General features: G+C 37.3%; 4 protein-coding genes and 1 pseudogene across 4 annotated transcripts; 3 read left to right on the top strand and 2 right to left on the bottom strand.

Moving 5' to 3' along the window:
• The first annotated feature begins 98 nt into the window (after window positions 1–98).
• LOC149681268 (deoxyuridine 5'-triphosphate nucleotidohydrolase pseudogene) lies at window positions 99–539 on the top strand (annotated as a pseudogene).
• A 4863-nt stretch (window positions 540–5402) lies between these two features.
• Window positions 5403–7721, top strand: LOC149681267 (uncharacterized). Its single transcript, XM_089834505.1, has 2 exons — window positions 5403–6296; window positions 6402–7721. The coding sequence occupies exons 1-2, from the start codon at window positions 5403–5405 to the stop codon at window positions 7719–7721; spliced, it is 2214 nt and encodes a 737-aa protein (XP_089690631.1).
• A 2050-nt stretch (window positions 7722–9771) lies between these two features.
• On the bottom strand, window positions 9772–11062 carry LOC149681266 (uncharacterized). Its single transcript, XM_089834455.1, has one exon. The coding sequence runs from the start codon at window positions 10842–10844 to the stop codon at window positions 9885–9887; it is 960 nt and encodes a 319-aa protein (XP_089690581.1). The 5' UTR covers window positions 10845–11062; the 3' UTR covers window positions 9772–9884.
• Window positions 10844–12087, bottom strand: LOC149681265 (uncharacterized). The gene is made up of 4 exons (XM_089834504.1): window positions 11832–12087; window positions 11679–11755; window positions 10914–11606; window positions 10844–10849 (listed from the first exon to the last, which is right to left on the bottom strand). Exons 2-4 carry the CDS (start codon window positions 11739–11741, stop codon window positions 10844–10846), a joined length of 762 nt encoding a protein of 253 aa, XP_089690630.1. The 5' UTR covers window positions 11742–11755; window positions 11832–12087.
• A 188-nt stretch (window positions 12088–12275) lies between these two features.
• LOC149681264 (uncharacterized) lies at window positions 12276–15176 on the top strand. Its single transcript, XM_089834503.1, has one exon. The coding sequence runs from the start codon at window positions 12276–12278 to the stop codon at window positions 15174–15176; it is 2901 nt and encodes a 966-aa protein (XP_089690629.1).
• The last annotated feature ends 737 nt before the right edge of the window (window positions 15177–15913 follow it).

The following is a 15913-nucleotide window of genomic DNA, read 5'->3' as shown; positions in this document are numbered from 1 at the left end:
GGGCAGCGTATGAGAAAACAGCCCTCCGTTGGTGACGTAACAGCACACGGCGTATATAACATAGCTGCAACCCCGACTCCAACACAAAGACGACACCTATGGCGGAACAAGGCTCCTCGGTGCCACTCCCATATCAACGGTTGTCCAACGCTGCCACAGCCCCAGAGAGCGGAAGCTCTAGCAATGGCGTCCTGACCCTTCACAGCGCAGAAACCATACAGATCGCCCCACAAACCAGAGTTGCCGTGGACACAGCGCTGGCCTTTGCAATACCGGATGGCCACGTGGGCATGTTACTAGGACTACACCATCTAATGATGCAGGGATGCCATATAGGAGGAGGAGTAATTGATGCAGACTACCGCGGCCCGGTCAAAGTGATCCTCTTCAACATAGCACAGACGGAACTTCACATAACCCAAGGGGACGCACTTGCGCACATGATAATTACACCATGCCACACAGGACCAATGGAAGAGGCCGCCACATTACCGCCAACCGACCGAGGAGAGGGGGGCTTTGGCTCCACAGGCCGCTGAAACCAGGGACAGTGCCGGTCCACTCTAAACACTACCAAATTCTACAATAAACTGGTTGAAACGAAAAAAAAATAAAAATTAAACACACTTGTACACTAACATTGTAACAAAACACACAGCCATGTAACCGACAAAAAAAATGTAGGAGAGCAATTTGTACATAAAAACCCAAGCTGTAACCTTTAAAGACGGGTCCGAGGCAGGCGTATAGCCAAGCCCACATGGCCCATATACTTAATTATATAAAAAAGGACTTGGTTTGTCCAAGCCTAAAAAACAAAACGATAAGAGTTTTTTCCAGTTGACTGAAGCGCGGATATTTTATTTTTCTATATAATTTTAAAGGCAATCTGTATTTTATTACTCTTTAATTCAATCTCCTGATTTTACTGGTAATGGATTTATTTCCTATAAATTAATTGAAATAAAATATCTTATCTCAGATTTTTCAACAACAATTCCATTTTCGTAAAAATTTTATCATGAAAAATCTGAGATAAGTAATATTTTATTTCAATTAATTTATAGGAAATAAATCCATTACCAGTAAAATCAGGAGATTGAATTAAAGAGTAGTAAAATACAGATTGCGTTTAAAATTATATAGAAAAATAAAATATCCGAGCTTCAGTCAACTGGAAAAAACTCATCTTTTTGTTTTTTAGGCTTGGGCAAACCAAGTCCTTTTTTATATCATATCTGTTCCTCAGTCTTTATTTGTATTAATCTAATCAGAGCTGTGCTAATTAGCTGACAACTAATTGAATTAGAATTAGCAATTAGGGAAATATTTATGAACTAATTAATTAGCCAATTAGCAATTAGACATAGAAACTAATTCAATTCAATTAGAAATTAGGCATTTATTTATCAAACTAATTAATTAGAATTACTAATTTCTAATTAATTACTTCTCTAATTAAGGTAAAAAAGAGACCATAAGTAAACATAAAAGTTTAAAAGTGCCCATGGATTTAGTACTTTGGTAATGCAAAGTTTAATGTTTTAATGTCATTGAAAAACGGGTACGGAAGCCATGAATTATTCTCGAAAAATGAGGCAAGCCTCGAGCCTTCCGTCATGTTAAAATTTGTCTCATTTCTTCATTTTCTTCCCACAGTTCCTATAATGGACCCCTGAGTAGTAAATACATGCGCACTGCTATAAATTCGAGTAGGTAAAACAGTCGAAATTTCGAAATGGGGCAGTTGCGAACTACGAAATTTTCTACTAGTACTAGTATTCTCTCATGTTTGAGGAGCTGAAAAATTTAGAGTAGCACTAAGGTTTCCTCATCGATATAATAAGGCTTTTTCATATTCAAATAGATGAATCAAGAGTTAATTCCTCGATTTTTTTACAACAAATTGGCGTAAAAGATTAATTGAAAATTCAATTGGCTAATTAGTTAATCCTAAATCTAATTAAATTTTAATTAGATAATTACCTTTCCGATTCATACTAATTAATTAGAATTACTCCTCAATTAGCACTAAGGTAATTAAAATACAATTACCATTTTCAATTAGTAAATTTTGCTAATTAATTAGAAATTCAATTAGCTAGCTAATTAATTAGCACAGCTCTATAATCTATTATAAAATAATATTTGCCTGAAATGCGAAATTTTTCACTTCTAGGACCAGGTTAAAAATGGTTCTACACTTCTACTAATTCTTATATGATACGGCTCACAATTCGTTTTAGAACCCGAGCTTTATAGTCAAGGTATAAAATGCCATAAAATTTCTTCAAATATACCTTATTCTTAATATACGGCGTTTATATAGATATTTCTCTTCGGATCATAAAATGGACATTATTAAGCTTCAGTTCCATTGCGCCGAATCCCAATCAACCGTACCCAATCCCATTCGACCGAAAAACCCGCACTTCGGGTTTTTCCCGATAGAGTTTAAATAAATAAAATCCCGGGAACGCAAAGATTTTATCTTTGCTGGCAAAAATTAAATTAACTGAAAACAATTTAAGGCTTACGTAAAATGAACACTAGATCCAAACATTTTCTAAATAATTACTTTAAAACTAAGGATTGTTAGAACCTAATAGTAATAAATCAGCAAAATGTGGCATAATAAAACCAATTGCTAATATATATTTATTTTTTGCTACTATATATTTGTTTTTTGCTAATATATATTTATTTATTAATGTTATATTCATCATGAAAATACTTTAAGCCAGCCGTTTTAATATACTTGAAGTGTATAACCTCTCAAAAGAGTAAGAGACGTCCTCCTAACCAAACCAAACTTTACAGTAGTTTTTTGGAAAAGGAATATTATTTGTGAAGTCAATGAAGATAAACATCAATATTTTGGAAAAGGCGTAACATTGTTAAGTGATGTATAAAATATTACTAACCATGCTTTACAAAATAGTGGCGTTTTATGTTATATTCATCATGGAAATACTTTAACCCGTTTTAATATACTTGAAGTGTATAACCTCTCAAAAGAGTAAGAGACGTCCTCCTAACCAAACCAAACTTAACAGTAATTTTTTGGAAAAGGCATATTATTTTAGAAGTCAATGAAGATAAACATCAATATTTTGGAAAAGGCGTAACATTGTTAAGTGATGTATAAAATATTACTAACCTAGCTTAACCAAATAGTGGCGTTTCCAAGTCAGTAAAAATGTATTTAAAACGCTTTCATTAAAAAACGACATTTATAGAAATTAAAACTACATAGCATTTTTGGGGTCGCATAGAGTCGTTTCAATTGTAAATACCAAACCCGCCGTTGGTCTAAATTCATTAAAACATTGGTGGGATTCGGTCTAATGGGAATTCGGTCTAATGGAATTCTGCGCAATGGGAAGATACCCATTAGCTTTAATCAGTTTTTTTTCAAATCCTTTATTTTTATAATCGTTTAATCGATTATATCGTAAATATTTTTTTAAAAATTCAATCGTATTTACGCCAAATTACTCCGCGATTCGCTAGAAAATGCGGCGTTAAAATTTATGCTAATTTTTATTGCCAAAAATGACCACATTCTGGTATTGTCCCGAACATTATATTATGAAGGGACAAGAATGCCACAAATACCATTTTGTCAATCAGGATTATTTCAATAAACCCGTCTTCGCGTTCACAGAACTCTGTCAACGTTTACGTTTCGCGGAAAATTAGTTTGTTAACCGATCGCAGACATGAACAATGGAATGAACATATAAGTTATCTTTGCGAGAACTGAAAAATCGAAAATGGAATGATCGTTTAAAAAATATATTTTTTCACGACAACAGAGAATTAGGGCTACTGGCGATATCTCTATAGCAGAAAGGAGTCTACCCATTCAACCGAATACCATTGGAACAAATCCCATTCGTCCGAAAATTTCTAGCCAGTATTTTAAAATCTAGCCCAATGGCGGTTTTCTATTAAAAGGGAATATTTTCCCATTCAATTGAATCCTGTTGGAACGAATTCCCTTCAACCGAAAGTTCCAAGATAGTGTATTAGTTTATTTGATTTCGAAGTGGTCTGCGTGCCACCGTGGTCTAGTGGTAAAGCGTCGGATCGTCACGCAGAAAATCTTCGTTCGAATCTCCATCAGGAAGGTGAGTTTACTAAAATCGAAATATTCTACCCCCAAAAGAAACCCGATTGCAACATGTTGCACCCCAGAAAACCCATTTCTCACCCCCAATTGACGTGAAACCTCATGATGGCGGACTTGGCTTGGGTTGGCGGGGGAAATTGGCGTGAAACCTCATGATGGCGTGCAATCTCAAGTCAAACACTTGAGAAAAGGTTATCTACTCCCATTGGCGTGGCCTATCGTAATTTTCGAAGGAAATATTAAATGCATGGTCTCACTGATATGGATTATGACATTTGAAATCCATGTCACGTGTGCGGGGAGTTAGGCTTAAAACTAGATGCCACAGTCTATTATAAACGAAGTAGGCGGGAAGTATGAAAGTGGGTGGTAAAAAGAGAGTGCAGTTTTCGGATACGACAGTGCACCTGATTCCTCATGAGGACAGGAGTGTAAAAAACCGAAATGTAATTGTGAAAATGTATATTAATGTATAGTACACCTTGTTAGTAATTTTTGTTATTTTGTAAATAAGTGCTTTGTTTTTAATTTAGTGTGTTATTAATTGTTTGATGTAAATTTTGTGGGTTATTGTTTGATGTAATTTTTGTTTAAATTTTTTTGTATTTGGATAAGAGATTTTCCCTAGAAGCGAAAAATAAGCCTTCTATAGAACTGTGGAAATTTACCGTGAAGAGTTTATAAAAAGAGATAGGTTGGTAGATGTTTTCGAAAAACAAATTTTTCCCGATACGTCACCAAAAACCCTTCACAAAGGAACTGGTAAAAAGGGGAAAAGGGTCCCAAACGAGGGGAACCAAACAAAATTTTGTTAAAAAAGAGACAGAATTCTCTAAGACTGGAACTGAGAAGGAGCAAAGCGCGCTCACTGCTCCAAAGTAGAAATACTTTAGAAAAGCTAGTATAAGCTTCGTGGAAATAATTAGAATAGTCCTGCTGATATAATTTAGAAAGCTAAAGGTAGCTTCAGAGGATGTTTTAGTTAACTGTGAAATAAAGTTTGTTTTTGTTTTATTATTTAAAAACTAAATCGTCATTAATTCTATTAAATCGTTCCTACTACGCGAGGAAAACGTACCTGTCCCGCTAAAACAATTGAAAAGAAACTACTGCGGTGTTTCAGTCCACCACGGTAGTATAAGTTAAAGCTTATTTGCTCTCCCAAAACTATTCCGGACCTTAAAATCTACATTATTTTGGTGCCAAGTGAAACCCGGGATTAAATCGCGATAGGACTGTAAATAGGATTAAATTAGAAACAGTGAAAATGGCGACCCTTAGACTTTTGGAAAAACAAAGATCAACGCTACGTGGTGGTGTCACGCGTGCGTGCAATATCCTGAAGGATGAATTAGAAAAGGCTACGGTAATTAACGAGCAAGCCTTAAGTGACGCTATCGCGCAACTGGACGCAAAGGAGCCAAAACTAGAAGATATGGACAATCAAATTCTGAGGCTGATCCAAGATGAGGATCAACTAGACCATGAGCTAGCAGAAAATGAAAAATACAGCGAAAGATTGGTCCATTGGCGAGCACGAGCCAAGAAATACCTCGAGGAGAAGCAAGGCCCAGCGGATAGCGGACGACTTCGGACAGTAGAAAGTTCCTCAAGTATCGAGGCAGCGTCAGGACGATCGTCGAGAAACGGCCAAGAACCAGGGACGACGTTGCGACTACCCAAGCTAGAAATAAAGAAATTCGACGGAAACGTGGACAAGTGGCAAGCTTTTTGGACACAATTCGAGGGAGCGATCCACAACAACCCACAACTAAATGCTACAGATAAGTTTAATTATTTGAAATCATATCTAAAAGGGGCCGCTGAGGCGGAAATAGATGGACTAAGCTTAAACGAACAAAATTATCTGGGAGCAATTGAAATATTAACTAACCGTTTTGGCGGGAAAGAGACTCAAGCTAGTGATAGGTTGAACGCGTTTTTAAAGATGAGCCCAATTCAAAAGTCTACGGACGTAACGGGCCTTAAAAATCTCTTAGTCACTTGCGAGATAGAAGTTAGAAACTTGAAGTCTCAAGGTCAATGGACCGATAGTTATGGCGAGTTATTCGCTCGCATTGTTGGAGGCTTGTTTCCTTTAGATCTTTTAGAAAATTACACTAGACATAAAGAAGAAAAAGATCTATGGAAAATTGATGAAGTAATTAAATTCTTAAGTACTGAGATTAAATGTCGAGAAAGAGCCTAAGCCGTTCATAGGAGCGGCCTCCAACAAAGCGTTAAAACCAATGTAAACATTGAAAAGCCCATAAGTAGAAGTGTACAACAAAATGTTAAAAATTACACTAGTAAGCCATTTTCGGCTGCGGCTTTAAATACGGGTGTGCATGATAGGGTTAGCTCTGGTTATCAAAGAAAATGTGAATTTTGTGAAAATCCGGATCACTTTTATTATGAATGTAAAGAGATTCCAATCACAGAAAGAAGGGCAATCGCTCGACAAAAGAAGCTTTGCTTTTTATGTCTAAAACCAGGCCACAACTCGTTTCAATGTAGGGGTAGGGTGCAAGGTTGTAGAAAATGCCATAAGAGGCATCACCAGAGTTTATGTGAGCAGGGAGATGATAAACAGGTTTCCAATACTAATTCCATGCCCATAAGCAACGTACAGAACAATGCTCGTTCTGATAATCAAATTGTAGGTCAAACTGAGGTCAGGGATTCGGCTACCCTAGCTACAGGCTCTGCGGAGTCTAGTGTAGTTCTTCTACAAACGGCCCGAGCTTTTATCAATGATAAGTCAGGAAACAATGTTAGTGTTAGATGCGTCTTAGACGGCGCAAGCCACAGAAGTTTCATAAAAGAGGAAATATCTCGGAAGTTACAGTTAGAAGTAGTGGGGACGGAAAGAATGACCCTTTTCCCATTTGAAAGTACAGTGCCAATACAATCTACGCGCAGAAAGGTAAAAGTAGAATTGAAAAACATCAAATCAGGTGAAATGGTCGAAATAATAGCTCTAGAAACTCCTTCTATAAACGGGGCCGTCTTCGCGGTACCCGGGGAAAAGGTTAGAGAGGAAATGAAAAACAGAAATTTAGAATTGGCAGACTTATTTAGTCAAGAAAAGGAAGGAACCCATTCCCCTATAGAGGTTTTGATAGGTGCTGATTTTTTCTGGAGAGTAGTTAATGGGGAAATGGAACGCCTATCTCCCGATTTAATGGCAATGAATACTGTTTTGGGATGGACTGTACAGGGTAGATCAGAAGGGGAAGGGGGCAATACAGGGGTCAATACTATCGCTGTGATACACGTGGCCGTCCCCTCGGAAGAAACTTTAGTGTCCGAACAATTGAAAGATTTCTGGAATTTAGAATCACTTGGTATCCATGATAGTAAACAAACAAAAGTAAATGAACACGAAGCTGTTTTAGAAACCTTTGAGAAAAACATTGAGTTTAAGGAAGGTCGATACCAAGTGACGCTACCCTGGAAACCTAATCGAGATATGATGGGAGACAATTATGAGGTGGCAAAGAGAAGGACCATTAATTTGGTTAAAAAATTGGAAATGAATCCCAAGCATTTAGAGGAATATGACAAAATAATTGAGGAACAATAGACCAATACGAATATTCCATACTATAAGCCTAACTCGCAGGGGCACCGCCATACTGAATAATAAATTAATGACACGCATCGCCAAGGATGGCGCTCGCGTTAGTTTTATAACTTCTGTCGTCAGTGTCGTCTGCTCAGTTTACTTAACGGTGGAAAATTCAATTGTTAGTGTTAGCGACGCTGGTTTTTTACGAGGATTTTTATTATTTTAACTTAAGTTTGTCGCGAAGCTAATGAATTATAACGATGGCGGATTGGTATTCCCAATTTTGGGATACCAAAAAACTATAAAGGATGTGCCCATGCTTAGCAAAGAAGAAATCAAAAGGTTTTACCAGTCCAGATGTAAAACCTTCCAACATTACCGAAGAAGTTATAAGTTTTTAATTGAAGAATATATCGTAACAGATTCGTTGATGAGCAAAGCGGAACCGTAAGTATCAAGCGTTGTTTACTCTAAAGATGTTAACATTGGTATCTAACTTTTGTTAAATTTTTAGTACAAATGACCGAGTTTTTGTAAAAGGGTTATGCTACAAAAGTCAAAAGAAAAATGATAAGCCTTACACGGTCTGTGCGGCTCTGAAAATATCTAAACCTGAAATACTAGACGAATATTGTGGATGTCCTGCCGGAATTACAGGAACCTGCAACCATGGTGTAGCTTTATTACGGTTACTAGCCCAATTGCGTGATAAAAAAATAAACTATCCCCCTCATAAACTCTCCTGTACCGACAAACCACAACAATGGAACCGTCCGAGGGGCAAAAAAGTCCACCCTTTCGCTGTAATAGATCTAAATGTTCAGGCTCCTAAAGAAGATGGTAATAAGAAACCAGTTCTATGTAAACTGTATGAAGCTAGCTCGAGTAGCCTAGAACAAACCGAGGTGGCAGAAGCTACGAAAGATTTAATTAATAATCTTAATGGTAATGGAGTTGATGGCTGGGCAAGTATTCTACCTCCATCTGAAGAGTATACCTGGGTTGAAACTAGGATGGGATATGCTCCTGAAGGTTCCCCACTAAGTTTGCAACTGTCAACCAAGGAGTATGGATATGAGGTTATCACCAACCTTGAAAGCTTTGAGACTAGCTTACCATTTGTTCATGGATATATACCTTCGGAACGATTTTCAATCCCGACACATTCCTGTGCCTGTACTCCCTGGTGTTCCAAGAATGTCATTAATAAATATGGATCTTCAGAGTTGGCCGTATTGATGGTAAATTTATTTATTTTTTAAAGATGAAATCTGATTGTAAAGAATATTTAATCTCGTTATTTTAGAAAAATGAAATCTCTATTGACCAAGCTCGACATCTCGAAATGAATACCAGGAACCAAGCTGATTCGCTACTGTGGAATGAAGCCCGAAGTACTAGATTGAGTTCTTCAAATTTCGGTGCGATTTGTAAAAGGAAAAATCAAAAATGGACACAAGTTGGAATTAACAACATAGTCAATCCTAAAGACATTGGGCACTTGAATGCTATCAAGTATGGCAAACAGAACGAAAGTATTGCCAAAAACAAATACCTGGAAACGATGCACAGTATGGGTCATAACGTAACAGTACATGACTCAGGATACATTGTTGACCCGACAAAACCCTGGCTAGGAACTTCACCTGATGGATTAGTCCATGATCCAAAGGAACCAACCTCTTTTGGGCTGTTAGAAATTAAATGTCCCTGGTCCAAACGGGATAAAAAACCCACCGAAGCACTGAGTGATGATGATGATAGAATAAAAATGGTTGATCAAAGACCTCTTTTAAATGAAAATGATAACCATTTCTACCAAATTATGGGCCAAATGGCGCTATCAGGGCTGAAATGGTGTCACTACGTAACATATTTCCCAGAAGGCTTGATAATTGTGAGAGTGCCATTCAATCAGGAAAAGTGGGACCATATGCAATCAGTTTTAAAAGCTTTTTATTTTACATATATGTTACCAAAATTAGGTAAAAATTACAAGACAAACAATGTGATAAAAATGTGATCTGGATTTAAACGTTCCTATACTCTCAAGTACCTACTACCTTCCTTATGATAATAGGCCCCATACCCACAGTGGTTTTAAAAATAAAGTCTGTTTTATTAAAGTTTCTTGTAGCTTTATTTAAAATAAAATAAAATATTAGATAGTTATAATCTTTACAAAGAAGTATCTAAATTGATAATGGGAATCTCAGTTCTACTTGAATCAGTGTCACTTGACCATCCAGCCAGTTCATCTTCAAGGGATTCGTTTTCAGGTTCTAGAATTTCTTCTTGAAAATTATCAATTTCCTCTTGAAAATCATGTTTTTCTTCTTGAAAATCATGTTTTTCTTCTTGAAAATCATCAATATCATCACTAATGTTGGTTAAATTACTGTGTTCATTTTGAGAGTCATTTTCAGTATTGCTTATTAAAGGTGTTTGGAAGTTCGACAAAAGCACAATCACTGTCCAGAGTTGATTAATCACGGGAGCTAGAGTTAAGGGAATTGGACGATCGAGGATATGAAAGCCTCTTACTCTTGCTATTCGTCGTTCCACATGGATTCGGAGGGCTGCAATTTTCTGTGACTTTTCCAGTTCCTCTTTGGTGAATTGTCCCTTCTCACCAAGGAAAGGTGGTATATTCAGTCGAACACCTTTTTTATTTAGCATCTCTTGAATCAAAAATCCCTTATCTGCCATAACACTGTCATTAGGGGAGAAATTTAATTTCAGAAAACCACTTCGCCTAGTTATTTCCTGGTCAGAGATGGATCCAGTGAACAACTGCGAGACAAATGTCACGTAACCATTGGGACTAATACCAATAAGTCCTTTGAATGTGTTTGTGGATTTATAGTTAGAATAAGATGCTGACTGTAGAACCAATGACTTTGATGTTTGGCATTTCAATTCAGTTGCGTCAATTATGACGCGAGTACTGGGATAATCTTTTTTAAATTCTTCTGGCATAGTTGCATCTATTTGCTCTCGTGTTGGCCATATATTTATTTTTCCAAGGCGAACAAACATGAAATTAATCCAGGATATACAGTAATTGGACGCTGTGCTTGGGGAAATGCTAAAGCGGTCTGCCAAGTCTTTTAGAAAGAGCCCTAATCGGAGCCGCATCAAGACTAGTAGAAATTGATCCTTAACATCTAGTTTTCGGGGGCGGCCTGCAGGCGAAGGTCTTTGCACAATCTTACCACCATTCCAAAAGTTGATATTTTCACCGTTAGGTCCTGGATTTAGACGATTATATAAAGCGACCAGTTTATAATTGTTAGGGATGCCAGTGTAGAATAATAGGTCATCATCGTTATATTTTATTCTATCTAGACTGGGTTTCATCGTGTTGCAGCGGCTCTCAGCGATAACAGCTCGCCTCTTTGCTTCAAATAATTTCTTTTTGGCAGTCTTAAGTTGGGAATCTTGAATATTTATTTTATGCTCTTGAATTGAAAGTTTACGTTTCAGTTCTGCAATCACAATTTCTAATTCTTTAATTTTGTTTGAGCATTCACAATAGCCTAGCGACTGTGTAATAGACTCCTCTGTAAAAGCAACGACCGTCACCAAATCTGTTACAGTATCTTTGATGATCGCTTCTTTATCTTCCTTTTCATCATCGTTATTGACACTTTGTTCATAAGAGTCATCTATATCAGTTTGTCTATTGAAGTTCCAATGAAACACTGAAGGCACAGCCCCCACTTTCAAAATCTTCCTGCCGCTGGCAAGACCTTGCCGATAATCGGAAGGTTTAAAATGCTTTGAACAGACAAAAATGTTTTCTGCCGGGTTGTAAATATAGTCACGGCGACGGATTCGCTTCAACCAAAGAATTCTCATCACTTTCCTGCTTTGTGATGGAACTTTATGAAGCGAGACCTGAAAACATTTTAATTATTAAGGATTTATATTTATAATTCTTTATTCGGTGAATATCGAAATTATAGTTACATTTTTGGAAGACGCTCTTTGAGTGCAATACAGAACACAACACACTTTGCCTGGGAGGCTCATATTTTTGACCGAGGCTTAACAAATAACAACTTCAATTGAAATTTAAACAGGTATTAAGGGTATTTTTTTATCTTTACATATAATATTTACCGTATATTATCAATGCATACGTTTGAAACCACAAACAAAAGAGTAAAATCGTTTTAATGTACTATATCACACGAACGCGTCGTCACTTAAATATATCACGATGGACACGGCCATATTTGTACAATCCATAAATTTTAACCAATCACAGACGGAGGAAAAATAATGACATATAGCGCCATCTATTAAAGGCTTTGAGCATGCAAATATTATCCAGTATGGAGACTACCCCTGAAATTTCCTCTTTCCCCATGGCATTTTCGAATTGGTCTATTGAGAACTGGAATAATAGAAAGGGTAGAAAACGTTGAAAGTTCTACTGAACCTAACCCTTGTTATTACATCCCTCACCGGGGGGTCATTCGTGAAAATAGAGAAACAACTAAACTAAGAATTGTCAATGACGCCTCCTCACATGCTAAAGACTCACCCTCTCTAAATGATTGTATGGATTCAGGCCCCAATTTGCTACCTGAATTGTTCAAAATTTTGGTTAGATTTAGACAACATAAGGTCGCAGTTATTGGGGACGTGGAGAAAGCTTTCCACCAAATTTCTATTGTAGAAAGTGATAGGGACGCCCTACGGTTTTTCTGGGTAAAAGGAATAAAAGGCAATGAAAGAAATGAGATGGTAGTATACAGGTTTACTAGAATCCCTTTTGGATGTAAAGCGAGTCCTTTCTTATTGGCCGCAACAATTAAACACCATGCCAAGAAATATTCAGTGTCGCACCCCCTAGCCTATGGCGTGCTGAAAAGAGATATATATGAGGATGATTTAGTCACGGGAGGTCAAAGGGCAGAAGAGGTTGATCAGCTAATCCAACAGGCGACACAAATTCTAGGTGAGGCTGGGATGAACCTTCGAAAGTTTCATAGCAATTCAAAAGAAATAAGAGCAAAATGGGGAGAGAAAAGCGAAGGGTCGGTAAAACCCAACCATACGAAAGTTCTAGGCCTAAGTTGGGATGAAGAAAAAGATACATTTAGTTATGATGTTAGTGAACTTTTGGAATTCCTATTGACACGAACGAATACAAAAAGATGGGTGTTGAAGGCAGTAGCACGGATATTTGACCCCCTTGGGCTTTTAGCTCCGTTCTTAATAGGCGCAAAACTACTGTTCCAAGAAATGTGGAGAAAAGGGATGGCCTGGGATGAACCCCTCGAAAACGAGTTAGCACAAAAATTTGAAGCATGGTGCTCTGAGCTCCCCCTCCTACCTAAGATAGAAATTCCCAGGTGTTATTTTGTGAATGCCCCCTATGAATCAGAATGTGTAGTAGAACTTCATGGATTTGTGGATGCAAGTAACAAGGCCTACGCGGCTGTTGTTTATCTAAGAAGCCTTTATCCCAATTCAGAGAGTCATACTACAATGGTAGCTTGTAAAACTCGAGTTTCTCCTATAGAAAAACTTTCTTTACCAAGGTTAGAATTAATGGGAGGTGTTTTGGGAGCAAGACTTATGAAAAACGTCATAGAAACTTTAGATATTGTCCCAAGGTCCATTCACATGTGGACCGATTCCACCATTGTCCTACACTGGATCCGAGATAATTCGTCAAGGTGGAAGCCTTTTGTATCGAACAGGGTTAAAGAAATTCAGGGATTAGTTGACCCATCTTGTTGGGGTCACGTAGCTGGGAAGGAAAATCCAGCTGATTTGCCTTCTCGCGGCACGACACTAGAGGAATTAGGAAAGTCCAAGCTTTGGCTTCAGGGACCGGTTTGGTTGTCAGAAGGTGATAAACCCGAAGTAGAATTGGAAATAGTTGATGAAGAAATTCCCGAAATAGTTGTAGAAAAGAAAGCAAAGCCCGAAGCTAATTTAGCTATTGTAATGAAAACTAGCGTACCTATTTTGTCCCTTGAAAAATATAGTTCAGCAGGTTTAGCTTTTAGAGTGACCGCATGGGTTAGAAGGTATATCCTTAATTTGAAACGAGTTTCTAAAAATGAGAAAAAAGTAATTGGTCCATTGACCACTGATGAATTAAACCTAGCGGAAAAATATTGGATACGATTAGCTCAGGAAGAAAGCTACCCTGAGGAAATAAATTGCTTGTCTTCTAGTATTGGAATTTCTAAAAACTCAAAAATTGTAACTTTAAGTCCTATAATGGACAAAGAGGGTTTGTTGCGAGTAGGCGGACGTTTAGACGCCGCAAATATATCCTATCAGGAAAAACACCCCTGGATTTTAAGTCATAAAAACAAATTAACTGAATTAATGATTGAAGATTGTCACGTAAAATTAAAACATGCTGGGATAGATGATGTGCTAATCGAATTAAGAGAAAAATTTTGGATCAATAAAATTAGGAGGTTAATTAAAAGTAAAATTCATAAATGCCCAAAATGTAAAAGATTTAGAGCTAAAGCACCAGTAGCGGTCATGGCCCCACTTCCGTCTGCAAGGATTAATCCTTCACCACCCTTCACAGTCACTGGCATAGATTTCGCTGGCCCTTTGTTTACAAAAAATGGCAATAAATGTTATATAGCGCTTTACACGTGCGCTGTTACTCGTGCATTGCACTTGGAATTGGTCTCGGACCTTAGCACAGATAAATTTTTGTTGTCATTTAGGAGATTTATTGCCAGACGCGGTATAGTCCACGTTATTTACAGCGATAACGCTAAGACTTTTAAAAAGGCAGAAGTGGATTTAAATGAATTAGTTAAAAATGTAAGACATTCAGATGTTTTGGAATATTTTGGGTCTCTAAGAATTGAATGGCGCTACATTGCTGATAGGGCCAGTTGGTGGGGAGGATTCTGGGAAAGAATGGTCAAAAGTGTCAAATCCTCCCTACGCAAAACTCTTGGCAAAGCCAGGCTTTCGTTTGAGGAACTAGAGACTTTGTTAATCGAAATAGAGGCTACAATTAATTCAAGGCCTATCAGCTATGTATACGATGGTCCAGGAGAGCCAACGCCTCTAAGTCCGGCGCATTTTTTGATTGGCCGACGCTTAACGTCATTGCCATCTCGAACCTTTTCTAGTAACGAAAACATGACCGCTACTAAAGAAGAGTTAACCAAAAGAATAAAATATCGCCAAACCCTCTTAGATCGATTTTGGTTTCAATGGAAACATAATTATTTATTAGAACTACGCTCTGCCCACCATAGACCGGCTTGTACTCCTAATGACAGCCTAAAAATAGATGACGTAGTTCTCATTGAGGACAGTAAGCTTCCCCGTTTAATGTGGAAGTTAGCCGTAGTGGAAGAAACTATGGTTGGAAGAGATGGGGTTGTACGTTCCTGTATGGTTCGTCTACCTAATGGAAATCGGATAAGGCGTCCGATTCAATTGTTGTACCCCCTTGAAATATAAAAAAAATTTGTTGAACCCTGTTCAAGGTGGGGAGAGTGTAAAAAACCGAAATGTAATTGTGAAAATGTATATTAATGTATAGTACACCTTGTTAGTAATTTTTGTTATTTTGTAAATAAGTGCTTTGTTTTTAATTTAGTGTGTTATTAATTGTTTGATGTAAATTTTGTGGGTTATTGTTTGATGTAATTTTTGTTTAAATTTTTTTGTATTTGGATAAGAGATTTTCCCTAGAAGCGAAAAATAAGCCTTCTATAGAACTGTGGAAATTTACCGTGAAGAGTTTATAAAAAGAGATAGGTTGGTAGATGTTTTCGGAAAACAAATTTTTCCCGATACGTCACCAAAAACCCTTCACAAAGGAACTGGTAAAAAGGGGGAAAAGGGTCCCAAACGAGGGGAACCAAACAAAATTTTGTTAAAAAAGAGACAGAATTCTCTAAGACTTGAACTGAGAAGGAGCAAAGCGCGCTCACTGCTCCAAAGTAGAAATACTTTAGAAAAGCTAGTATAAGCTTCGTGGAAATAATTAGAATAGTCCTGCTGATATAATTTAGAAAGCTAAAGGTAGCTTCAGAGGATGTTTTAGTTAACTGTGAAATAAAGTTTGTTTTTGTTTTATTTTTTAAAAACTAAATCGTCATTAATTCTATTAAATCGTTCCTACTACGCGAGGAAAACGTACCTGTCCCGCTAAAACAATTGAAAAGAAACTACTGCGGTGTTTCAGTCCGCCA

The sequence above is a fragment of the Phalangium opilio genome, unplaced genomic scaffold, assembly GCF_054372755.1.
Source record: "Phalangium opilio isolate 3A_F unplaced genomic scaffold, DU_Popi_V2 ptg000039l_1, whole genome shotgun sequence".
Lineage (NCBI taxonomy): Eukaryota > Metazoa > Arthropoda > Arachnida > Opiliones > Phalangiidae > Phalangium > Phalangium opilio.
The sequence above is the reverse complement of the archived record's forward strand: the minus strand, read 5'-3'. Positions and strand labels throughout refer to the sequence as shown.